This window comes from Leopardus geoffroyi, chromosome E1 (assembly GCF_018350155.1).
Source record: "Leopardus geoffroyi isolate Oge1 chromosome E1, O.geoffroyi_Oge1_pat1.0, whole genome shotgun sequence".
Lineage (NCBI taxonomy): Eukaryota > Metazoa > Chordata > Mammalia > Carnivora > Felidae > Leopardus > Leopardus geoffroyi.
In genome coordinates, this window is record NC_059330.1 from 8,900,558 (window position 1) to 8,926,492 (window position 25,935).

Below are 25,935 nucleotides of genomic sequence, written 5' to 3' on the forward strand. Positions count from 1 at the left end.
CCTGCCCCGGGGCCGGCCTTCAAATCTTCACAGCTGAGCCCCAGGCACCGCAGAGCCGAGCAAAGGCGACCCCAGCAGGCTACATCCAAATTCCTGCCCCACGGCGCGTGTATGCACAGCAAAAGGACCGTTTCTCACCACCACTAAATTTTTATGCAGCAACAGCATCCGCAACAGCGGCATGGCACTCGTTAGCACCTGCAGCACTGGCTTAATTACCACACAGAGAAAGGGACAAAGATGTGTTTACTGAATTATTACATCTCAAATGCTATACTTACAGAAACAATTACGGGGGATGCTAAAAATACTCCAGACTGATAAGAATCCAGTGATGCTATAGCAACAGAAAAGCCAAAACAGTAACACTTAAACAAGGGGAGGGTTTGTTTCTCGCCTGCAAATTCAGACAGGCCGTTCAGGGCTGCTACAGGCTACAGACGTCAGGGAGAACTCAATCTCTCTCTACCTTATTTCCGTTATTCATGAAAAGAGGCTTCCGCCCCACAGCCCAAGATAGTTGCTTAAGCTCCATCCACTGCGTCCACATTTCGGCTAGCAGGAAGGACAAAAGGGGATGGGATGGGTAGGCCCCTCCTTTTAAGCACACTTCCCGGAAGTGCATCCATTGGCCAGAACATGGTCACGTGGCCACGCCAAGATGCAGCTAGACAATCTGAGGAGAACTCCGTTGCCATGTCCCTGCTAATAGGTGACAAACCTGTGGAAGGGAAAAATGGACACTGGGAGACAAGTGGTAGATTCCGCCACATGGAGATTCCAAGGTTCAATTCGTATTTGGCTTGGGATTACGGGTTCAAATAATTAACACAGCTACCTCAAGAACCATAGCAACGTGGCCCGTTAGACTCTCAGCTCTAAAGATGTAGGTTAGAGCCTTCAGATGAAATAAACACATGTCTATGCAGCATCAACTTTCCTCACCAGACGACTATATGCACAATGGCAAACAACACTTAATAAATTTATAAGCACTTAATAAATTCCTGAGTGAGCACCTGGATGGCTCAGTCGGTTCAGTGTCCGACTTCGGCTCAGGTCATGATCTCACAGTTCGTGAGTTCAAGCCCCACGTCAGGCTCTGTGCTGACAGCTGGGAGCCTGGAGCCTGCTTCGGATTTTGTCTCCCTCTCGCTCTGCCCCTCCCCCACTCGTGCTGTCTGTCTGTCTCTCTCTCTCTCTCTCTCAAAAATAAACATTAAAAAAAAATATTTTTAATAAAATAAGTTAATGATTCCTAAGAAAGCAGAAGACATTTAGAGACAAATAGTTCTTGTAAAAACCATGACGTACCCTGGTGAGCCTTCCAGTAATCTGTTTCCTTGGATATGTCACTCAATCGAAAATTCCATTTTATCGGCTATAAATTGGTATTACACATAAATGGTTCGTCGCGAGGATGAAATGAGATTAAACGTGTCCAAGTGCTTTGTAAACAGTAGAGTTTTATACAAATATAGAGTTATGCACCTTCAAGCTATCACTCCAACAAAGACTTATTCAATTAAACATCTTTTGAAAAATTTCAACAAGGTATAAATACATTCACAAAATAATCTGTTGGTTGAAAGACTCCAACAAAGTTTACAGAACCTGCAACAGAATTTATAGACTCCTACAACAGCTTGGAGATTGTTACATATATTGCCTTAAGAAATACCATTAATACAAACGCATGATTTACAATATCCCCATTATAGCAAGAAAAAAAAAAATAGATTCATAAGATAAAATGTCTTGTGGGCATTTATTATGCCAAGTATTTAAATGATTATTCTCACTATGACATAAGAATAATACTCTTTTAGTGATAAAAGAGAGATTTCATTAGGCCAAGGACCAACAAAGAGCCTACGGAAAGTGGCAAAGTAAAATCTGACTAACCCTTCCAAAAAATAAATAGAACAGCAGCAATCTCTAGGGGAGCCCCTAAACATAAACTAGGAAAAATCCATTTACATTAATTGGGCCCTAACTACACGACTTGTTACAAATGAAAGGAAACAAACTTTACAAACTAGTTAACCACTGGCCCGAATTTGGTTTTTACCTGCCTGTGAGTGCCTAAGATAAGAAGTCTCATCACAAAGTATGTATTAAGTTGTAAAGTTAACAATTATTTCTAACTTCTAAATAAGCCAAAGTGCTCACTCTCACCATGGAAGCAAAACTTTCTTCTGACGACGATCTACAAGACAAATACGTACACATCTAGAGTTCTGAGAGACGGGGAACATCTTCCATATTCTGTGGGTCAAAACGCAAAGGTCTCCATTCATATGCACGTAAAGACACTTTCATTAACTTGAGACATATGGACATCACCTACGTAAACCGGGAACCAGTTTGGACAGTGTCTCTGGCCACACCATACTTTCGAGCCCCAGACGCTAGAGAGACAGTAAAAAACTTAACGTGAAAACGACTTTTCCAATTTTTTAAAGCAAGAGATTAATAAACTGGAAAAACAAACCCAACGTTCCTCCTTGCAACATGTACTCAGTTCCAAAAGGTTCAGAGTCCAGAATCTCTCCAGCCATTCCCCCGCGTAACCGAATACATGAGCTTTCTCCCCCCTCTTCAGGAAGTCTGATCATCTCCAGTGTTCTGCAAGAGGGAAAAGAACCCCTTAATATCGAGAACAATTTTACTTAAAACACCAGACTTCAAAGCACTAGGAAAACAGCCCATCCTTGGAAGTGAAGCCAGTTGCTACACTGCCTTACCGTCCATGGCCCAATCATGTGAAAAATTATAGACATGGGGGCACCTGGGTGGCTCAGTGGGTTAAGCTTCTGACTTCGGCTCAGGTCATGATCTCACGGTCGGTGAGTTTGAGCCCCGAGTCGGGCTCTGTGCTGACAGGTCAGAGCTCGGAACCTGTTTCAAATTCTCTCTCTCTCCCTCTCTCTCTGCCCCTCCCCGGCTTGCACACATGTTTGTTAAGTATTCCATAAAAATGAAACACTACAAGAATTAGAAAGGATTGCATGAGTCACTGACTGCATCCAAATCACCTTCACGTCCAGAAAACACTTGCCTGTCTTAACAGCTGCTTTCCAAGATACGATGTGGCCATGTTGGTTAAATTCTTCCTGCTGCCCACTTTGCACCTGATGTAGCCATACAGGTTGGCACCTTGTAGCACCACACCCATGATAACCACCGCCTGGGAAGGGAAAAATAATCAGCGGCTACTGGACTCAAACTGACCGAACTTTCTCTGTGCCATACGTGAAACAAGGCGGACTGTCTCGGGAAAAAGAAGGAAAAAGGGAGCTCGCGGATGAGGCTTATGCCAGTGAGACTCCTTCACTTGGCAGAACAGGCTTATCCAATACGAGCTGTGCACAAGGCACTTTGTCATCACACCCCCCCCCCCGACAAATAATTCTTTTTTTTTTTTTTTTTTTTTTTTAAAGTTTTATTTATTTTTTTTTTTTTAATTTTTTTTTTTTTTTTTAACGTTTATTTATTTTTGGGACAGAGAGAGACAGAGCATGAACGGGGAAGGGACAGAGAGAGAGTGGGAGACACAGAATCGGAAACAGGCTCCAGGCTCTGAGCCATCAGCCCAGAGCCTGACGCGGGGCTCGAACTCACGGACCGCGAGATCGTGACCTGGCTGAAGTCGGACGCTTAACCGACTGCGCCACCCAGGCGCCCCCAAATAATTCTTAAACACATATTCTAAATACCAGGCCCCAGGCCAGTCCCTGGGGATGCGGTGGAGGGACCATTCTCTCTAGTACTTTCTATGGGTCTGTGAATAAAGATATAAATAAATAAATGAGAGTCAGAAGAGACTCAAATGTTAGTTATTCCTTTAAGGATTACGAAAGAATGAGGGGCACCTGGATGGCTCAGTCAGTTGCGTGTCCGACTCTTGGTTTCAGCTCAGGTCATGATTTCATGGTTCGTGGGATCAAGCCCCATGTCGGGCTCGCTCTCTCCCTCTCCCTCTCTTTCTGCCTCTCCCCGGCTCACCCTCTCCCTCTCTCAACATAAATAAACTTAAAAAAAAAAGGAATTATGAAAAAATGGCCATGAGATAGGTCAAGTTCAATAAACCGAGAGCATGCAGAGGGGAATCTTGGCTCTCTGCTAAGGTGTGTGTGACAACTGGCTTCTGGGAGAGCAAAGCAGCGCCCTGAGGCGACAATCCACAGATGTTTGCCTCCTGTGACAAGCGGGACGTGGCGGGGGGGGGGGGGGGGGGGGGGGGTGCGCACTAGGAGGAGATGTGCTTTGGCTGAGTTGTTTCTTCCTGGGGCTACATCCAGGAACCTATAGGTGACTCCACTAAGATCACTAAAAGAGAGAGTAAGAAACTCAAGCCTATTCTTTAAATATAATGGAAGAAAAGTTAATTAGGACAATGTGGGGAGGACCCATGGTTAACCACTCTAGAACAGGGGTTGGCCAAGTTTTTCTACAAAGGCCAGATAACAAAATATTTTAGGCTTTGCAGGCCATGTGATCTCTGTGGCACTCAACTGTGCCATTTTGGCCCCAAAGCAGCCACCGGCGACATGTAAACAAATAGGCAAGGCTATGTTCCCATAAAAATTTATAAAAACAGGTGTTGGGCTGGATTTGGCTTACAGTCCATGGCTTGCCAACCCCTGCTCTGGAATAAACAACTCATCAACCCATCTGCTATTAAAAGGATTACCCGGGAAACGCTACATCTGTAAAAAACAACACAGCTAAACAGAGTATCTCTCTCCAATCCAGACTCACTCCCTTTAACCCTTAACAGGCTGTACAGCTGATTTTCAGGAGGTTAAAGGATTTGAATGTTTAATTAAGGAATAGGTTCATATTCCTAACAGTAGTGGAGTTATACTTGCTGTTTTAAACTTGTGTCTCAGGGAAATAAACACATTAGAATTAGACAAGGTTGCTGGTTACCTGAGTAAACATAGAACGATATTTTCATTTAAATACATCTCTTTCGACTCATGTTTCTGAAATGGGGGCCTGGGTAGCTCAGTCGACTTCGGCTCAGGTCATGATCAGGTCAGGTTCATGAGTTCGAGCCCCGCATCCGGCTCTATGCTGACAGCTCAGAGCCCAGAGCCTGCTTCGGACTCTGTGTCTCCCTCTCTCTCTGCCCCTCCCCTGCTCGCACTCTCTTTCTCCCTCTCGAAAATAAATAAACATTAAAAAAAAAAAAAAAAATTCTTTTTTAAGTAAGTTAAAACAAGCGGATGTCTGGCTTAAGATGGCATCATGAAGCCAGACTTCAAGATCTCTCTACCCCTAATATATAACAGGTTTATGAAATACATGGGTTTGGGGCACCTGGGTGGCTCGGTCAGTTGAGAGTCGGACTCTCGACTTCACCTGGGGTCATGATCTCACGGTTCACGGGACTGAATTGCACTGACAATACGGAGCTTGCTTGGGAATCTCTCTCCCCCTCTCTCTTTGCCCCTCCCCCGCTCATGCTCGTGCTCGCTCACTCTCTCTCTCTCAAAATAAACTTTAAAAAAATACATTTGTTTAAAAACGTAGGATTTAAAATAAAAGGCAAATGGGGCGCCTGGGTGGCGCAGTCGGTTAAGCGTCCGACTTCAGCCAGGTCACGATCTCACGGTCCGTGAGTTCGAGCCCCGCGTCGGGCTCTGGGCCGATGGCTCAGAGCCTGGAGGCTGTTTCCGATTCTGTGTCTCCCTCTCTCTCTGCCCCTCCCCCGTTCATGCTCTGTCTCTCTCTGTCCCAAAAATAAATAAACGTTGAAAAAAAAAAATTAAAAAAAAAAATAAAATAAATAAATAAATAAATAAATAAAAGGCAAATAAGCTGGTACTAATAAACGTTGGAGAAAAAGGGCTTGTGGTCAGAGAGAGAGCCAGCTTGGTTTTGTCCCACCCAATTCTCAAAATCCCCAAAGAAGCTCCAAGGGAAATTTCCCTGATGATCGCCACCCCAACAGCCTGGAGGCAGAAGTCCAGAGGACACAGACAGATAGCCCCGGCGATAAAAGGCAAAAACAGTCACGACTCCCATGGAACCAGCATACAACACAGGCAAGAAATCCCAGCGGCCCACCACGAGCTGCCTCTCCGGTGACGAGGAGGAGAAGAGAATGCACAGAAGGACCAGCAACCATCAAGTCCGTGTTCCCGGGGGGGGGGGGGGGGGGGGGGGGGGGGGGGGGGGGGGGGGGGCAGGGTGTAGGAAGAGGTTCCCAGAGAACCCGGGTGGTCGTAACCTAGGATCCCAAACCACCTTCCACAGAACCTCTCTCACCTGTTTTAGGGAAGTGGAAACGGTGTTAGACACAGACCGGGCTGACTTTCCCAAAGGGATGCGAAGGCCCCAGGGCCCCACAAACCACCTAAAGCAAGAGGGTAGCACCAGCAGGGAGCACACGCCCACCCAGGGAAAGGGAGCCGTAGGACCTAAGAGAAGGCGAAGCCCAAGCCGGAGCAAGCCAACAAGGCAGCCAGAGGCCAGGGCGCGTCGTCCTCACACCTACTCTCAGGCCCCACCAAAGACTGTTTACGCTGTAGCTCAAAGCGGAGCCCAGAAATCTGACACCACGGCGGGGGGGGGGGGGGGGGGGGGGGGCGGTCAAGGAGAACTCAGCTATGCTAAGCCAAGGTCAAGACGAGGTCTGGACAGAGCTGCCTCTGTAAGCGTGAGCAAAAACGGTGGTAGGGTGGGGAAGGGAGAGGCATCCATGTAAAACTGTTAAAAAAAAAAAAAAAAGAAAGAAAGAAAGAAAAATAAGAGGAAAAAGAGGAAAAAGAAGAAGAAAGCAAGAAAGGAATAGACTACGTAAAAAACACAGGTGAAAAAACGATTCTGGGGGCACCTGGGTGGCTCCGTGAGTTAAGCAGCTGACTCTTTATCTTGGTGCAAGTCATGATGTTGCGGTTGGTGAGTTCGAGCCCCGCATCGGGCTCGCTGCTGACAGTGTGGAGCCCACGTCAGATCCTCTGTCCTCTCTCTCTCTCTCTCAAAAATAAATAAATATTAAAAAAAAGAAAAGAAAAATGGAAAGACAGTAGAGGAGAACAGATAAAAATGACCCTACATAGAGGTAACTGGTCCCCCAGAATCAGAGAAGCCAAAAAAATGGAACGTAAATAAATTTAAAGACTTGACAGAAGACAACCGTCCTGATTCAAAGCAAAACCTGTGCCTACATATCAGAGGAGCATACAATTTCCAGAAAAACTCAATGCAGAAAGATAAACACAAAGACCCTCTGGATATACTGTAAAACTTTGAGAATAAAAAAAAAAAAATTCTTCATCCAGGGAGAAAAATGATTCACTCACTTACATGGAGGTTAAGTAAACCTGACCTCAGATTTCTCTGCAATATTCAATATAAGAAAATGATAATGTAGGGGTGCCTGGGTGGTCAGCTGTTAAGCATCTGACTTCCGCTCAGGTTATGATCTTACAGCTCATGAGTCTGAGTCCTACATCGGGTGGGCACGAGTCCCCCTTTGGATGAGCACAAGCCCTGCTTCAGGTGAGTCCTGCTTCTCTCTCTCTCCTCCCACCCCTGGGAAGGGAAGGGGAGGGGAGGGGAGGGGAGGGGAGGGGAGGGGAGGGGGGGAGGGGGAAGGGGAAGGGGAAGGGGAGGGGGAGGGGGAAGGGGAAAGGGGAAGGGGAAGGGGAAGGGGAAGGGGAAGGGGAAGGGGAAGGGGAACGTCTTCTAAAGGCTAAGAGAAAGAACCTGGGACCTAAGGATATTAACCCAGCCAAGTCATCGATCAAGAATGAAGTCAACGGGCTCACATCCTCAAACATGACACAGCAAAAGGAAAGTAACACCTGCAAGTTTTTTTGGGGGGGGGAAAAAATACCCAACCATGAAGTTTAGCCAACCAGGGGGTAAAAGGAAAAACTGCACTTAAAAGAACTGAATCAACGTATTTAAAAACAGATCAAAGACTGAACAACCAGTAAGAAAGGTTTCCAAGGGTGATTGTCAGGAACCTTGACAACAAAATGAATACCCCAGCAAACAAAAAACTCAGGCAATACAGGAAGGGAAGAAACCACAGGAGGCACAGAGGAGGGTTTATCTCATTTCCTTTCCAACAGACTCTCAGGTCAAGACACAGGCTTAAGGACGATACTTAAAACAACTAAAGTTAAGTCTATAAGCCGCAGAAATCCAAAGGCGGAAGCAGGGAGGAGGGGGAGGAAGCAGGGCTGTTAACTGCACCGTCCTTCATAGCAGGGAACCGGCACAGGTTTCCTAACCCATGAAAGAGCAGGTGAAACAAAGGTCTAAAGTAACAGAGAACTACTAGAAACGCCAAAAACACACCATAAACCTTCCAAATCCCAAAAAAGACAAGTATGTATGTGCATACGCAAAGAAAAAAAGAGCCTATGTAGCAAAACAGACACAAGAAAATATTAAAAATGTGAGGAAAAAACATAATTAAGGCCAAAACTATACCTGGTATCGATAAATGTTAAGTGAGGGGCCCCTGGGTGGCTCAGTCGGTTAAGCATCTGACTCTTGATTTCGGCTCAGGTCATGATCTCACGGTTTGTGGGTTCAAGCCCCGCATCGGGCCTGTGCTGACAGTGCAGAGCCTGCTTGGGACTCTCTCTCTCTCTCTCTCAAAATAAACATACTTAAAAAAAATCATTAAAAAAATACTAAGATAAACTCAACTATGAAAACAAGACTCACAGGTTAGATCAAGTGATAGGTTATATTTTCCAAAGATGACACAACAACATCCCATATGCTTTTCTAGAACCTCTTGATCCCTCTCATCAAGCTATCAAGCTTAGTTCCCATTCCACTGCAGTGGAGAAGTGGCAAAAGTGATGATGTCTGGGCCTTGATTGCTGCCATTGCCTGAACTGTGTCTCCCCCAAATTCTAATGTCGAAGTCCTAGCCCAGTACCTCGGAATGTCACTGCATTTGGAGACATGGTTTTTAAAGAGCTGATTAAGGTAAAATGAAGTCACTGGGGGGTGGGGAGGGGGGGGTACCCTCATCCGGTATGACCGGCGTCCTTGTAAAAAGAGGAGATTAGGACACAGACACGCAGAGGAAAGACCACGTGGAAGAAAGCAGGAAAAGAGGGCCATCCACAAGCCAGGGAGGGAGGCCTCGGAAAGAAGAAATCAACCCTGCCAACATCTTGGTCTGGGTCTTCTAGCCTCCAGGACTGTGAGAAAATAAAGTTCTGTTGTTTAAGCCTCCCAGAATGCAGCACTCCATCGGGACAGCTGCAGCAAACTAACACAGTTGTAAAAGGCAATTCAGCTTCTGAGCAGAACGCTCCCAGTTGGAGCTGTGACCCTCCAAGGAAGCAGTCTCACTGCCACGAAGCCACCATGCCGGGAGGAAACCCCAACTGGCCCTTCGGGAGCACAACGTGGAGAAGCCACCGGACCTCACAGAAAGGAGATGCCTTACCGGCCTCCAGCCGCCCCAGCCACTGACTGCAACCACACGGAGCCCAGCCCACAGCCTCCCAGACAAGCTCTCTCCAACTTCCTGAACCAGAAACTGTGAGATCCCAAGATGCCTCTTGTTTTAAGACGTTACATTCTGGGAAGATTTACAATACAACCAATGGACAACCGGAACAAATGACCAACTGATATTTTCAGAGAGGCTCACTCTGTTAGTTCCAAACTACGCTAAACGTGTTTGTCTGGAGTTTGCTGAACATCCCCATCCAACAAGATAATAACGTGATAAATGTATGGTAACCTCTGTACCAGGTGGGTGAAGTCAAGATCCTGCTAGGCACTTGGGGAATTGGTGAAATGGGAACTGTGAGAGGATCCTGCTCTCCGGTTCTCAGAGAAAGGCAGAGTTGGGACACCGGACTTGGGAAATTGGCGATGAAGCAGTCTATTCAAGAGAGTGAGGTCCCCAATGTTAACACCGATGGCCGCATACTGTGATCGTCCGTCAGACATCCTGATGAAGCACTCGGTACGTCTACGCTGACACTCACCAGCCACTTCACTCTGAAGGAGAACAGCGCACTGAAGGCAAATATCACCCACAGCACCGGACAGGCAATAAGTCCTAACCAAAAGATTCTCGATTCGGCCTCGGAAACAGTTTTACTCTCTTGAGCAGAATCCTAAAAAAAGAACGTGAGTTTAATAACCAATATTGTGGTATTTACCAGCAAAAAGCTTAACATTTTTTTTTTTAATTTTTTTTTTTAACGTTTTTATTTATTTTTGAGACAGAGAGAGACAGAGCATGAACAGGGGAGGGTCAGCAAGAGGGAGACACAGAATCTGAAACAGGCTCCAGGCTGTGAGCTGTCAGCACAGAGCCCGACGCGGGGCTCGAACCCACAGACTGCGAGATCATGACCTGAGCCGAAGTCGGCCGCTTAACTGACTGAGCCACCCAGGCGCCCCGAAAAGCTTAACATTTTTAATGACAAACACCATAACCTAAAAGTCAAATGAATTAATACAAATGACCCAAGTCCCAAGTTAGAACCCCCCAAAGGACAGTTAGTGGACCCACCACGATTTAATCTTAAGAACTGGCTTAAATATGCTTTAACTCAAGAATTTGGTACCTTCAGGGCCGAGTGGACAGTCTGTCATGACCCAACACAGAAAACGTTGCTTGTGATGGACTTCTGTTCAATTCTCACTGCACCTAACACTGTTTATTCATAAGGAAGTTTGGAATCACACCTTAGGAGGTAAGGATCAAGGAAATCAAGGCTAGTCATCCTGGTCAGGGGTCCAGAGAAAGAAATGGAATCAAGGGATTCTGGACGATGACCACAGTGTTTCAGCAATCCCCAGAAAGTTTAACTTTCTTGTTTGACTTGCCTCCACGGTGGATTTTTGATATAAGGAGTACGGGCTCACTAAGCACAACACTGCTTCCTTGCAAGTGGTCCTTGTCGAGGTCCTTCCGAGCATCAGGCCAACAATGTAATTAGTAGCGTCTCCAAGAATTCTGTCCTCTGCCTCTCAAGCCGATTTCCAGGGGAACCTGAATGTTCACCCCAGATGAGCAGGCTAACCCAAAACAGATCAGCGTCCCCTGGGGCTCCTGAAGGCAGAGGCTTAAAGGAGAGACGGCTCTGATCAATTCAGATTTTCTATCCACTTGTAATCCTTCTTTTTCTTGTTCCTGCGCACACGGGGCAGTGGACCATGGGAATAAGGACAGAACAAGATATTGGAAGCAGTTCTCTCCTAACAGGAAGAAATCCCCAGAGGTACCAGGCGAGGCAACACAACGCGGTGGGTCCTCAGAGATGCTTTATCAGCAGCCCCTGATGGGCGGCTTAGCACACAGCACAAACTCTGACCCAACCTCCTGTCTCAGAGGCTTCTTTCCCGTACATGCCTTTCTTCCAATCTCAACTAGACAGAAAAACGCAGCTAAGTTTCGGGAGGCCGTCTGGTTTAGTGCTGACGTGCCGAGCAATGTGGGGTAGCACTTCCAGTCCTGAACACTTTGGCCTTCAATATGCAAGTGTAATCTACATGTAACTTACTGAATGACACTTTGAAAAATAAAAAGGGCAGTTTACCTTCCTGGACTCAAACACCCAATGGCTTTTTCCATCTTCGTCTATGTGATTCCACCAACGCAGACCAACCATGAGTCTACCTGTGACATTCTGAGAAAGAAAAAATATATACACACGCGTTTTTAAAAAGTGTCATTTAAAGGCCTACGAGACCACATTCTGGCGTTAACACATCACCAACCAAAAAAATCGTGGGCTTTACCTCCACAATATCCAGTTGACAAAGACCACCACATACCAGGCCTGAACAAAAACAATACAGGAAATGCAATGGCAGGACCCGCAGGGGTGGAGGTGACAGGGTGGGCGTGTCCATAAACATGACCCTTCTCGGGGCGCCTAGGTGGCCCAGTCGGTTAAGTGTCCGACTTCGGCTCAGGTCATGGCCACGTGGTTGGTGACTTTGAGCCCCGCATCATGCTCTGTGCTGACAGCTCAGAGCCTGGAACCCGCTTTGGATTCTGTGTCTCCTCTCTCTCTGCCCCTCCCCCACTCATGCTCTGTCTCTGTCAAAAATAAATAAACATTAAAAAAAAAAAAAAAAGAGGGGCGCCTGGGTGGCGCAGTCGGTTAAGCGTCCGACTTCAGCCAGGTCACGATCTCGCGGTCCGTGAGTTCGAGCCCCGCGTCGGGCTCTGGGCTGATGGCTCAGAGCCTGGAGCCTGTTTCCGATTCTGTGTCTCCCTCTCTCTCTGCCCCTCCCCCGTTCATGCTCTGTCTCTCTCTGTCCCAAAAAATAAATAAACGTTGAAAAAAAAAATTTAAAAAAAAAAAAAAAAAAAAAAAAAAAGAATAAAGACATTCTCGGGGTGCCTGGGTGGCTCATTTAAGGGTCCGACTTTGGCTCAGGTCATAATCTCGCAGTTTGTGGGTTTGAGCCCGTCAGATTCTGTGCTGACAGCTCAGAGCCTGGAACCCGCTTTGGATTCTGTGTCTCCCTCTCTCTCTGCCCTCCCCCACTCATGCTTTGGCTCTCAAAAATAAGCATTAAAAAAAAAAAAAACTACCCTTCTCTTTTTTGTCATGAACTTGTGCCCTTTGTCTAATTCCCTAATGTGTTCCTAAGCCCCGTGCTCTTTAGTTACTGAGACTACCTTTTCCCTACATATCCTGACTGCAGCTCCATATAACTGTGTGTCTCTAAAAATGGTGGTTCTGGACTGTAGGTTTGTGCCCCGCCCCCGCCAAACCCATACGTTGAAACTCTTACCCCACCCCCACGTGATGGTATTAGGAGGTCGGGCCTTTGTGGGCAATCAGGATGCGATGAGGTCATAGGATGGTGCGTTCGCGAATGGGATCAGTACCCTTTTAAGAGTCAGGAGAGTTTACTTCCTCTCTCTGCTCTGCCATGTGAAGATAAAATGAGAAAGTGGCAGTCCAGAACCCAGAAGAAGACCCTCACCAGAAGCTGACCATCCTGACAACCTGATCTTGGACTTCCAGCCCCTAGAATCGGAAAAAAGAAGTTCCTACTGTTTATAAGCCACCCAGTCTATAGTATTCTTATAGCAGCCCACATTGACTAACTTAAGACAGAGGTTATAGGCACTAATCCTCATTCAGCACCTCAAACGTACCAAGCTCTTTTCCTCTTACTAATGTAACAAATTAGGACCAATGACTTTGATAGCTTTCTCAAGGTTTATTTACGCCACTGATGTTTACTGAGCACCTACTATGAGGTACTATCCCAGCTGCAAGTGTCATGGGGAAGAAAGGCAGTCAACCAGCACACGAATGTGCCACCACCACCACCCGTGGGAAGGGAAAGGCAAGGGAGAGGCGGTGGGGGAGGAGTGTAGGTTGCCGTAACAGTCAAACAGAAATCTGATCTAGTCTGGGAGTCAGGAATGGCCTCCCTTGAGGAATCAACATTGGGAATAAAATTTAAAGGATAAGTAGGAATCCCTAATGCAGGAGAATATTTTTTAAGGTTTATTTATTGACTGTGAGAGACGGACAGAGGCAGCAAGTGGGGGGGGTGGGGAGGGGAAGGGGCAGAGAGAGAGAGAGGGAGAGAGGGGGAGAGAGAGAGAGAGAGAGAGAGAGAGAGAGGGAGGGAGGGAGGGAGGGAGGGAGAGAGAGACTCCCAAGCAGGCTCCGCACTTTCAGCGCACAGCCCAACCAGGGACTTGAACCCACACAACCAGATCATGACGTGAGCAGAGACCAAGAGTCAGATGCTCACCGACTGAGCCGCCCAGGCACCCCAATGCAGAAGATGTTTAATTAGGGGTGCCCACTAACAGATTCAGGGGTTCTGTGAAACTTGGGGGAGGAAAAAGTTTTATCTTTATTTTCACTAACTTCTGAAGTTTAGTTTATCTTTAAATTATGAGTGCAGACAACAAACCACGGTAGAAGCAGCAGTACCCGTGACTTGGACCAATAAAAACCTGCAGACACCACAGTATAGCTTTTATGCTCGCCACTGCTTTGAAAGTAACTAGACATTCCAAAAGAAGCATGTATTGTAAAATCAGAAATTTGCCTTTTTAACGTTTCCATTATATTTCAATGTACGTGACTTCCTTTGAAATCTTATGTATTTTCCCTCACGTACTGAAAAGCATTCACAGGGGCGCCTGGTTGGCTCACTCCACGGAGCGTGTGACTCTTGATTTCAGGGTTGTGAGTTCGAGCCCCACACTGGGTGTAGAGATTACTTAAATGAATAAATAAATAAATATAAATAAATAAATGAGCTCACAACTTCATGAGACTGTGAAAGGGGTCCATGGCACAAAAAGGTTAGGAATCCGGGTGTTAAGGTGATTCGGGAATGAGAACAACATTCCAGAAAGATCAGTAGCACAGAGCCCTTGGGAAAAAAGTAAAATCAATCAACTTATGGGATTTGGGGTGACTGACTGGAAATGGAGTAGGAATAAGGCAACTCATATGCATCTGGTTCGCTCAAGTTAAAAAGCAGTGATTTGCGAGGCGCCTGGGAGGCTCAGTTGGTTGAGTGACCACCTCTCGGGTTTCAGCTCAGGTCATGATCTCATGGTTCTTGAGTTGGAGCCCTGAGTCAGGCTCTCTGCTGTCAGCACGGAGACCACTTCAGATCCTCTGCCCTCCTCTATCTCTGCCCCTTCCCGCTTGCACACTCTCTCTCTCAAAAATAAGTAAACATTAAAAAAAAAAAAAAAAAAAAAAACCCAGTGATTTGAGGGCTGCCTTGGGTGTCGCAGTTAAGCGTCTGGCTCTTGATCTTGGCTCAGGTTGTGATCTCACGGTTCGCGACACTGAGCCCCACGTCGGGCTCTGCACTGACGGTGCAGAACCTGCTTGAGATTCTCTCTCTCCCTCTCTCTCTCTCTCTCTCTCTGCCCCTCCCCCGCTCGTGCTCACTCACTTTCTCTCTCAAAATAAATTTAAAAAAATTTTTTTAAATATTTAAAAAAGAAAAGAAGAGCCTTCAGACCAAAATTCACATTGTAAAAATGCTAACACTGAAAGACTAAGGAAAGAGGAGAGCTGCCCCTGAAGACAGAGGACAGTCGGGGGCCTCTTTCATTGGCGATTTTCAAACAACGCCTCTTGGAATATTTTCAAACTCTTTTCCCATTATCCTGTTCTTTTCTGCTTTGATCATTAGATTATTTTCCTAATTTCTCTCTGGCTTATTGTTTTGGAAGCTTCTGGACCTCTAACAATAAAAGCCTTCCGCCTATGTTTTTCCTCCGAGTTCAGCATTAGACACGTTCTGAAAGCTTCAGTGTAGATGATCATTGTCATTAGGGTATAAATAATCTGTATTTACAGTCTTTATTTCCTGTTTAAAGCCAAGGTATCTCAGCAGGTTGGCTTTTACTTGTAATTCTGATTTGGAAAACCATTCTCTTTAATGAATTCTTAGCTTTATTGTCCCGGGCTAGAAAACAGAGCTGCTCTGGGGCATTTATCTGGGTTTTCTTCACTGTGACGCTTAACCAGCTTCTGTAAATGTTCCACAGGGACTGAACAGGAAGAGGTCCTCTGTATGTACAAAGTTCCACGGTATCGCTAGTAAGCTGAACTGCCATTTCATTTCGATCTTTCAGACCTTATTTATTTTGTGTCTCTGTGATCCGCCAGAGACGGCAAGCACTTTGACTCCTGTCACGACGTTTTGCGCATCTTCTCCTAATGCTTCTAATAGTTCTTCCCTGCACCCGGTTTGAAGGGACGCCATTCCGTGACTGGTCCTCACTGTCATTCATAAGAGGCCCTTTCTTATTCCTTTGAGTGCTGTCTTACTATTTTGTCTGATAAGATTATACTGCCAGGTTTCTTCTTGTTTAAATTGGTCGGATATTATCTTTGCCTTTTACTTCTTCTACTGTTGCCATTTTAGTTAGATCTTTCGGCTGGGCTCTTGATGTTTGACCCAATCTTCAAACTGTCATCTTCAAAAAGAGGGGCTCCTGGGGGGCTCAGTCAGTTGAGAGTCCGACTTCGGCTCAGGTCATGATCTCGCAGTCTGTGAGTTCGAGCCCCGCGTCGGGCTCTGTGCTGACGGCTCAGAGCCTGGAGCCTGTTTGGGACTCTGTGTCTCCCTCTCCCTCCACACCTCCCCACTCACACTCTCTGTCTCTCTCTCAAAAATAAATAAACATTAAAAAAAAAAGAGTTTAGGGGCGCCTGGGTGGCTCAGTGGGTTAAGCGTCCGACTTCGGCTCAGGTCACGATCTCGCGGTCCGCGAGTTCGAGCCCCGCGTCGGGCTCTGTGCTGATGGCTCAGAGCCTGGAGCCTGTTTCAGATTCTGTGTCTCCCTCTCTCTCTGACCCTCCCCCGTTCATGCTCTGTCTCTGTCTCAAAAACAAATAAACGTTAAAAAAAAAATTTTTTTTGGGGGCGCCTGGGTGGCGCAGTCGGTTGGGCGTCCGACTTCAGCCAGTTCACGATCTCGCGGTCCGGGAGTTCGAGCCCCGCGTCAGGCTCTGGGCTGATGGCTCGGAGCCTGGAGCCTGTTTCCGATTCTGTGTCTCCCTCTCTCTCTGCCCCTCCCCCGTTCATGCTCTGTCTCTCTGTCCCAAAAATGAATAAACGTTGAAAAAAAAAAAAAAAAATTTTTTTTTAAAAAGTTTAATCAAATTACATTTACCATTAAAATTAATTTGCTTTATATCTCAGTGGTTTGGGCATCTGTGAAAGTAATTCTGCCACAGATAAAAGAGTGACATTTTTTAAGTCCTCGCTTAAAAAAAAAAAAAAAGAAGAAGAAAAGCAAAATCTTTATCAGAAAATACACTTTCTGGCACTGGGTTTTTAAAACCCTAAACCCAGAAGGATTTAATTATAAGAATTTGGAAACGACCAGGAAGAACTGACCGAAGGCTGTTGTTCTATCAGGCTAAACAGACATTACATGAACAACAAACAGAAACATGCCTCAAAACAAAATTGTAACCAGGATACAGTAAACAGTGCAGAGCGTAAAGCAACAGAAGAAATTCAAAGAAATACAAGCCAAAGACAGTAATAAAAAAAATTAAAAAAAATTAAAAAGCCTAAATAAAAGAGACCTTTATGGGGATGCCTGGGTAGCTCAGTTGGTTCAGCCTCTGACTCGATTTCAGCTCAGAGATCCTCTCTCTCCCTCTCTCTCTGCCCCTCCCCAACTGGAGCGCACTCCTTCTGTCTCTCTCAAAATTAATAAAGAAACTTTAAAAAGAAAAAGAGAGACCTTTATAATCCCCATTCTCAGCATTTTGTGGCCTATGGAAACTGGCGACCACCGAGCCAGCCATTTCTGGTGGGAGAACTGAAAGGTCTAAAAAAATGGTTGGGTTGGTGGCTGGGAATAGACTTGTAACATCTTACTGGCCTCTGAATCAATACACACGTCTCGGAAATTCCAAAATTAGTTTTTTGTTTTTTTTTTAAACCTTTGATTTTTTTCCCCCACCATTTGACTATGAAAATTTCCAAACACACAACAAAGTCAAATTTTATAGTGAGCACCCAAATGCCTACCACTAGAGTCTGTATTTAATATTTTACTACAGTTACCTTATCACGCGTCCATCTATCTAGGTGTCTATCTGTCTATCCACCCATCCCTCTACTTACAGTTGCCTTTGAGTTTAAAACCATTTCTTACTCCCTCTTATCCCTTCTAGCAGGGTTTCTCAACCTCTGTACTACTGACATCTGGGGTCAGAAAATTTTTCGTTGTAGGGGGCTATCCTGTGCACCTTAGGACGTTAGCAGCATCCACGGCCTCTACCCACTGGATGTCAGCAAAACACCTCCCCCAACCCCAGCTGTGACAACCAAAACTGTCTTTGGACATGGACAGTCGTCCTCTGGGGAACAAAACTGGTCCTGGTGGAGAAACACCGCCATGGGACGCGCATAGGGGCCTTTGTGAATGGCGGGCACGCTCAAGAATGTGTGCATGCTATGGGGCGCCTGGGTGGCACAGTCGGTTAAGCGTCCAACTTCAGCCAGGTCACGATCTCGCGGTCCATGAGTTCGAGCCCCGCGTCGGGCTCTGGGCTGATGGCTCAGAGCCTGGAGCCTATTTCCGATTCTGTGTCTCCCTCTCTCTCTGCCCCTCCCCCGTTCATGCTCTGTCTCTCTCTGTCCCAAAAATAAATAAACGTTGAAAAAAAAAATTTTTTTTTTTAAATAAAAAAAAAAAAGAATGTGTGCATGCTCTCTCCTGGGTTCTTATCTAGATAAGGTGTACACAGCACACCCTGAAGCAAAACAAGTGATATGAATTAGAAACAGTATACAGGACCTATGGCTGCGATCACATTTTGCTTCTTTGTTTAATTTTAAAGCTGATGGAGGCTGACATAAGGCACAGATAAATCAGTAGTAGTGTAATAACCTACATGTGATCTGATGATAGATCTTAACACACGGGACGCCTGCGGTGACAGAAAGATATAAATGAAGACAAATCCAAGATGCTAAGGGTCATTCTCCCCCCACGGTTCATACATCGTTCAGTCTCATCACATCAAATACAACGTTAAAATGAGGAAAACAATCAGACCTACCTTGACTGCCCAAAAGTCACATGACAACAACAAGATAATTGTCACCATACAGGCAATAAAGCTGCTGCTGAACAACTCACAGAGCAGATAGACGACGATGGCACTGACTCGAAAGAACAAATGGAAAAATGACGCCACCGGGTGTCTGAAAATCAAAACACAGTGAAAGAAAGGCAATTACGCTTCAGCACAGGGGCTGCGGACACAGATGAACGATGCCTTCCGCCACAGCATCCACCAGCCAGGGTTTGGTCAAAACAAGAGACGATTCTGAGGAAAAAGCAAATGGCCTCCTCTATTTTTACATTAAGTCCCATTATCTGACCGGGCCCTGCTGCCACAGAAAATACCGTATGCAAATAGGACTTGAACTTTCACAAAATATATGAACCACTCTGCCAAGCGTGGAGAATTCAGGAAACTATACTCTCAGGATTAAAAACTATTTTGTCATATGGGGCGGGGCGCCTGGGTGGCTCAGGCGGTTGAGCGTCCGACTTCGGCTCGGGTCATGATCTCACGGTTCGTGGGTTCGAGCCCTGCGCCGGGCTCCATGCTGACAGCTCGGAGCCTGGAGCCTGCTTCGGATTCTGTGTCTCCCTCTCTCTCTCTGCCCCTCCCCTGATTGTGCTCTGTCTTTCTCTGTCTCTCAAAAATAAATAAACGTTAAAAAAAATTTAAGAAGATGGGGCGCCTGGGTGGCTCAGTCTGTTGGGCATCCAACTTCGGCTCAGGTCATGATCTCATGGTTCATGAGTTTGAGCGCTGCGTCAGGCTCTGTGCTGACAGCTCGGAGCCTGGAGCCTGCTTCAGATTCTGTGTCTCCCTTTCTCTCTGCCCCTCCCGCGCTCGTGCGCACGCTCTCTCTCTCTCTCTCTCTTTCTCTGTCTCTCTCAGAAATAAACAAACATTAAAAAAAAATTTTTTTTTTAATTAAAAAAGAAATTACTGTCACATAAAAAACTAATTCCAGGGTGCCTGGCTGGCAGAGTCAGTAGACCACGCGACTCTTGACTTCGGGGTCCCAAGTTCGAGCCCCATGCTGGGCACAGAAATTAGTTAGAAATTAAAATAAATAAAAATAAAACAGAACTCCTAGGCCTTCAGAAATCACTTCTGGCTTTAAGGCAAAGTAGCTCTCAGGCAGACTTTTGGTTTTAACAGCTTTATTGAGGTATAATCCACATACCCCACAATTCGTCTATTTAAAATGTAGGCCCCAACAGTTTTTTGGTATATTCACAGAACTGCGCGATCACCTTTGGAACTTTCTCATTACCCCAAAAACTCGGGACCCACGGGCAGTCCCTCCTCATCCGCCCCAACCCCACCCCTCTCTCCAGCCACAGACAACTGCTAACGTACGATTGTCTCTACAGATTTGCCTATTCTGGGCATTTCGTATAAATGAAAGCATACAAGTGGTCTTTTGTGACTGCCGTCTCTCACTCAGCATCATCTTCTCAAAGGTCAGGTGGGAGTCAACTGCAGTAAGTCAATCTCTTGACAGGGACCTGAATTTGGAATCGAAGTCTGTTTGGCTTGACGTGTTCGTGTTATCGACAAAAGATCCGATTCTGAAATCTGCACAATCAATCCGAATGCAACACGCACAGGGTCTAAAGAAACGATGCACTCTTGATAAACAAGTGGTAGAAGTAAACACACGAGGGTTCACAAAATCGGCTTCGCAGACGTGAAGACGCGGCACTGAGTAAACTCCACGGACCAATTAACTCCCACAGCAAATCTGAACTGTCGTCTGTGCCCCAGACCAAAGCTCAAACTGCCAGGTGGCCGCTGCGCACAAGTTCGTGACAACCGCTCTGCCTTGAATGCCATCGGCCGGCACCCGTCGACACACAGAACCCAACTCCGACGACTCACCCTCTTACCTGATTTTGGATTTTTTTGGTCTGTTAGTGGTCTCCTCTTCCGCATCAAACAGGGAGACATCCTCGGTGTCATCATTACTGTCCTAGCAGGAAAATTAAATATCCGTGAAGCAAGAGGAAACTCAGTACTTGCATGTCTCCTACATAGAAGGCACCACGCCAAAATGGAAAGCAAAAGAAAGACACGGTCCCAGACATCGGGAATTCACAACCTAGCGAAAGGGCACCCCCACTGGCTGGCAACGAGCCATCGCTACCCCGCTGCTGAGCCCTGGGACAAACCATGGGGGGCCAACGACGCTCCTGTAAACTTCCCACGGCTGCGGCTGCGCTCAGGGGCTCCGTCACCAGCAGGGACCCCCGGGGACAAACTCCATGCTTTTGGCTCCTTCACGAAATCATCTGCCTGCACCCCTGTTTCCCCGACCCCTTCTCACTAGTCTCTGTTTATCCAACGTGAAACCAGCCATGGGGCTCGGAATCTCTTCCTTTCCTGCCTCCTCCATCAATTTCCCCTTTATTTACACTCTCTTGTATCTTAGGTCTTCCTCTGGGACCTCTCCGGTCAGCATATGAACTTCTTCAGGGGTCATTTGTTGCTGGAAAGAGGTTTCAAAAACCCTGAGCCGGGACCTCCCCTTCTGTCTTCCGCCCTCCACGCACAGCCTTTCTCCCTCTCTCGGCCTGGCCTCGGACCCTCAGGGTGGCTCACACCTCGACTGATGCGGCCTCAGCCCAGCCTCAGCCGCAACCACGACGAACCTGCTCTCACCCCTTGCCTGGTGCCAGCCACCCACCACCCACCTGCCTTCACCTCCTCCCTGCCGGACTCCAGCCCCTCATCACCCACAGGGCAATCTTCCTCACAGGACAGTCACATCGGGTCCTTCCCCTCGCAAATCGTTCTCAGCGGTGCTCCTCCGGGTAGAAGGTAAAACTCACCTCCTCCACCCGATCCCCTCCTTCCCTTCCGACGCTCCCTCCCACTGGGCAGCGCAGCGATACCGTTCTACCACTACGATACCGTTCTACCGCTACGTGTTCTCAGAAAACACCAGGGGCTCCCATCTGCCTGCCTTTCACATCTTTTCTCTACCCAGAAAGCCCTTCCCTTCTCCATCCCCTACACAGCAAGCCCTCAAGCAACACCAAATCCACCTGGGAAATTTCAGCTACAATACCGAAAGAGCTGAGAAACTTGCCCTGAAATCCCCAGGCTTCCCATTTCCAATCCCCGCCTGCCCGACAATCTTACTACAGCTCTCCAAGGACCACCTCCATCTAGACACTAAGCTCCTGGGGGCAAGGACTGTCACTGAGTTGTAATAAGTCCCGGTGTACCGCATAGCACCCGGCCAGGCGGCACAATATTTCTTGAAGGCGGGAGCGGATGAACAAAGGAGGCAACCGCAGACTGTGATCGGAGCCAGGAGAAACGGGAGTGCAAATGGGAGCACAGAGGAGGAAGCGAATCTTTCCTACCAAAGGGCTCCGGAGGAGAGCTTATGTGCTGGGTGCCGACAGAGCAAGGCCTCCTGCTCACTCCAGTCCCTTGACTAGGTATATTTTCAAAGGCAGAGAGTGGAAACGCACAAGGTCTATGTAGGGGTCCACGGAGTAAGAGAACAGTGAGAGAAGCAGAATGGAAGCTAAGGTTTTAAGAGGAAAATAGACTCAGATCTGAGACCAGTGGTTCTCAACCTTGGCTCACAGGTTGAAACTGCCTTGGGTACAAGACAGAAAGACACAAAGAAAATAAGACAGAAAGAAGGAAGGAAGGAAGGAAGGAAGGAAGGGGGAAGGGAAAAGAAGAGAAGAGAAGAGAAAAGAGAAGAGAAGAGAAGAGAAGAGAAGAGAAGAGAAAAGAAGAGAAGAAAAGAGAAAGGAAAAGAAAAGAAAAGAAAAGAAAAGAAAAGAAAAAAAGAAAAAGAAACCCTGATACGTGATCCCCACCCCAAGGTGGTCTGGGGTGTGGTCTGGGCATCTGGATTTTTTTAAAGCCCCTCAGATGACAATAATGTACAGCCAAGACTGAGATCCACAGTATGATGCTAGGGTCTGAAAAGCCGACACTTCTCCTTGATCCCAACAATCCAACCTATATCCAGCAGATGGGGTGACCTCTCATACATATCATCTCCCTACTTTGACTTCATAAAAATGGACTACCCATCAGAACCATCACCACCTGGCCCCGCCCACCTCTGAGACCTTATCTCGGGCCGCACCCCCTTCTTGAACTGTGGTGGACTGATAATGCCTCCTCTCAGTCCTGCCAGACTTCCTGGTGCTAATGCTTGGAATCTGTAAATACGTAAATTTTTAGCAAACAGATTTTTGCAAACAGATTTTTGAATTAAGGAGTTTGAGAGGGGAAGAGTATCCTGGCGCCTCCTTAGCCCTTGACTCGTTTTTGACTTCTGACCTGGAACTATAAGATAAATTTCTATTAAGACACTAAGTTTGGGGCACCTGGGTGGTTCAGTCGGTTCAGCTTCGAACCTCGGCTCAGGTCATGATCTCCCGGTCAGTGAGTTCGAGCCCCACATCGGGTTCTGTGCTGACAACTCGGAGCCTGGAGCCTGCTTCCGATTCTCTCTGCCTCTCTTTCTGCCTCTTGCCTGCTTACATTCTGTCTCTCCCCAAATAAATAAATAAATAAATAAATAAACATTAAAAAATTTAAAAAAGAAAAAGTTTGGTTTTGGACCTTTAACCTGAAGATGCTGATATTAGACTTTTTTAAAAAAATTGAGAAGGGGAACCACTAGCGTCTTCTAAAATGTTCCGATTTAGGTGTTAAATGAAAATTCTGGCCACTGTATAGAGAAGTTGGGAGAAGGAGGGGAAAGACAAAGGCACAAAGCTGTGAAGCTTTGTGCCAAGAAGCAATGGCTTGGTCTACGGAGGAGGCAGTGGAGGTGGCGAAAAACATTCAGATGCCAAATACGTTTTAGAGTGGAAATGACAGGATTTGCTGACGGGCTGAACGTGGGCGTAAGAGAAAAGGGGTTAAGGAAGGTTCCAAAGTTTTTGTCCTGAGCAGCTAAAAATGAAAGCACCAAAGACAGACGCTTGGGCACTCCCAATACTTAGGGGTCAGAAAGATGAGAAGGAGTAAGCAGTGGGGGCTGGAGAGGATGTGCTAAGGCCTCGGAGCTGAACCAGGGGGGTGGTGTCCGGGAAGTCAGGGGAAGAAAGTGCTTCCAGGAGGAGGGTCAGATCAACCGTATCAAATGCTGCTCACAAGGAGGATGAAAACCACAGAGACTACTGTATTTCTTTCTTTTTTTTTTTTTTTTAATGTTTCTTTTTTGAGAGAGTGCAAATGGGGTAGGAGCAGAGAGAGAGGGCGACACAGAACCCAAAGCAGGCTCCGGGCTCTGAGCTGTCAGCACAGAGCCCGATGTGCGGCTCCAACTCACGAGCCATGAGGTCATGACCAGAGCCGAAGTCGGATTCTTAACCCACTTAGTGGCCCCAAGACCACTATATTTCTAACCGGTCATCAGTGACCTCACTATGAGCAGTTTCAGGATGGCAGACGGAAGAGGGAGAAAACCAGACTAGAATGGACACAAGAGACAACAGAGAAAGTAAGAGACAAGTATAAATAAATCTTAAGGAACTAAGAATGGGGTGATACCTCAAAGGGCGTTTAGAGTGAAGTTTTTACTTTTTAAGGCAGGAGAAATTAAAGCATGTTTATATGTCAACTTAAGCTTTGGTGGCGCCTGGGTGGCTCAGCCGGTTGGGCCTCCGACTCTTGATTTCGGCCCAGGTCACGATCTCAAGGTTCACAGGATCAAGCCCCCCTTCAGGGCTCTGCGCCGACCGCACAGAGCCTGCTTGGGATTCTCTCTCCCTCTCTGCCCTCTCCCCAGCTTGCACCTGCGCTCGCTCTCAAAATAAATAAATAATTTTTTTTTTTTTTAAAAAACAAGCTTTTAAAAACGGAAAGAAAACAGTGATGATGGAGAAAAGCAAAGAGAGAGTTGCTGGAGCACCACCTTCCAGCAGGCCAGAGGCACGGAAACCAGTGCACGAGTAGGCAGGATGGCCTAAGGATGGAGAACGAACAGGAAAAGAAAGGCAGAGTATATGGGAGATCCCGGGCAAAGAAGCATATGGCAGGTGGTGTGAAATTCTCTTCTGATGGCTTCCAGTTTCTCAGTGGACGCGGAGGGAGGGAAGGAAGGCTGAAGGTCTGAGGAAAGAGAAACCTCAGTAGTGGCCCAGGAGGGTGGGAGAGGGAGGAGCCTGTGGGAACGTGGGGACCAGTGCCTGGCAGCCTTAAGGGCCCGCTTGAGGTTCATGGTCACAAACTGGACTTGGGAACGGTCCGTATGGCTGTGTGTTTTTCTCCAGCTTCCTTCAGCCTGGGTGCAGGTTCAGAAAGCAGAATCGAACCATCATTGGATGGATCTTGTCTACTCAAGCAACCTCCTTAGAGTGGTCTTTGCTGACCATAAATTCTAAGGCTGCCCTATTCCCAGATACTTGCTATATACGTCACTTTGTCTTTGCTGTCATTAAGTGGAAACATCTTCATATGTAACTAGTTAGGTCTCCCCACCCCAACCCATCGACAAGCCCCCACCCCCCAGCACCCTACAACTCACACATTTCAGGGTAAGAAATGTGTGCCGTTCACAGCCCTATCCTAGGGCCTAGAACGGTGCCTGGGCCATAGTAATCCCTCAATGGAAAAAAAAAAAAAAAAGCTATGGATATTCAAGTGAAAGTGCACGATAAACAGTAAAAAGTTTTGTTTTGTTTTGTTTTGTTTTGTTTTGTTTTGTTTAACCTAGGAAGAGATTATTCTTATTCCTCATCTCTGGTCTAGACCTGCAAACTGTAATTAACTCTAAGGGCACAGCCGTGACCATCGAAGTGATCAACAATCACCATTAGTGTTACTTCGGCAACAAGCACTTGACTGCAAGGACCTGGCGGTGTCTCCCACTCCTGCAGGATCGCACTGCACCCCCGAAAGTCCACGAATGGTTGGGGAAAGCCAGACCACCCGCCACTTCACACCGAGGGCGTTTCCTCAGCACGGCACCGGCACCCGTGCGATCCGGCGCCCCACCTCTGCTGGCAATGCGCTTCTGCACACCCCGCAGCCGTCCCTCCGAGGCTCAGCCGGGGCACCTCCACCCCCCACCGAGGCCTCGGGGCCCCAGCCACGCTCCCTCCGGCTCCCCAACCCCCGGGCTCGGCCAGCCAGCGGGGGCGCGGGCACAACGGCCCCGGGACGCCAGACTCGCGCCCCCTGGGACCCAGCAAGCCCGGCGCCCAGCCACACCCACCCTCAAGACGCGCCCGCGGCCCCTCACCTGCTGCAACATGACCGCCCTGCGCCAGGCCCACTTCCGGGAGCCACGTCAGCGCGGCCACTGACGCGACCTGGTCCCCACAGGAGGGGAGGAGCAAAGCACAAGCTCAGCCCGTCCCCGCTTCCGCTTCCAGGTGCTTTGCGGGAGGAG

At 47.3% G+C, this 25,935-nt stretch overlaps 1 protein-coding gene across 2 annotated transcripts; it reads right to left on the reverse strand.

The window, feature by feature from the left end:
* Positions 1-1,446: 1,446 nt before the first annotated feature.
* LOC123603047 (Golgi apparatus membrane protein TVP23 homolog B) lies at positions 1,447-25,935 on the reverse strand. 2 transcript variants are annotated; one of them, XM_045487437.1, is made up of 8 exons: positions 25,786-25,915; positions 20,447-20,529; positions 18,552-18,696; positions 14,263-14,373; positions 11,550-11,639; positions 9,987-10,118; positions 3,062-3,190; positions 1,447-2,628 (listed from the first exon to the last, which is right to left on the reverse strand). In XM_045487437.1, the coding sequence occupies exons 1-8, from the start codon at positions 25,795-25,797 to the stop codon at positions 2,602-2,604; spliced, it is 729 nt and encodes a 242-aa protein (XP_045343393.1). In that variant the 5' UTR covers positions 25,798-25,915; the 3' UTR covers positions 1,447-2,601. The 2 variants fall into 2 exon arrangements, with proteins under 2 accessions (XP_045343393.1, XP_045343394.1); XM_045487438.1 differs by lacking the exon at positions 14,263-14,373 and having other exon boundaries at positions 25,786-25,935.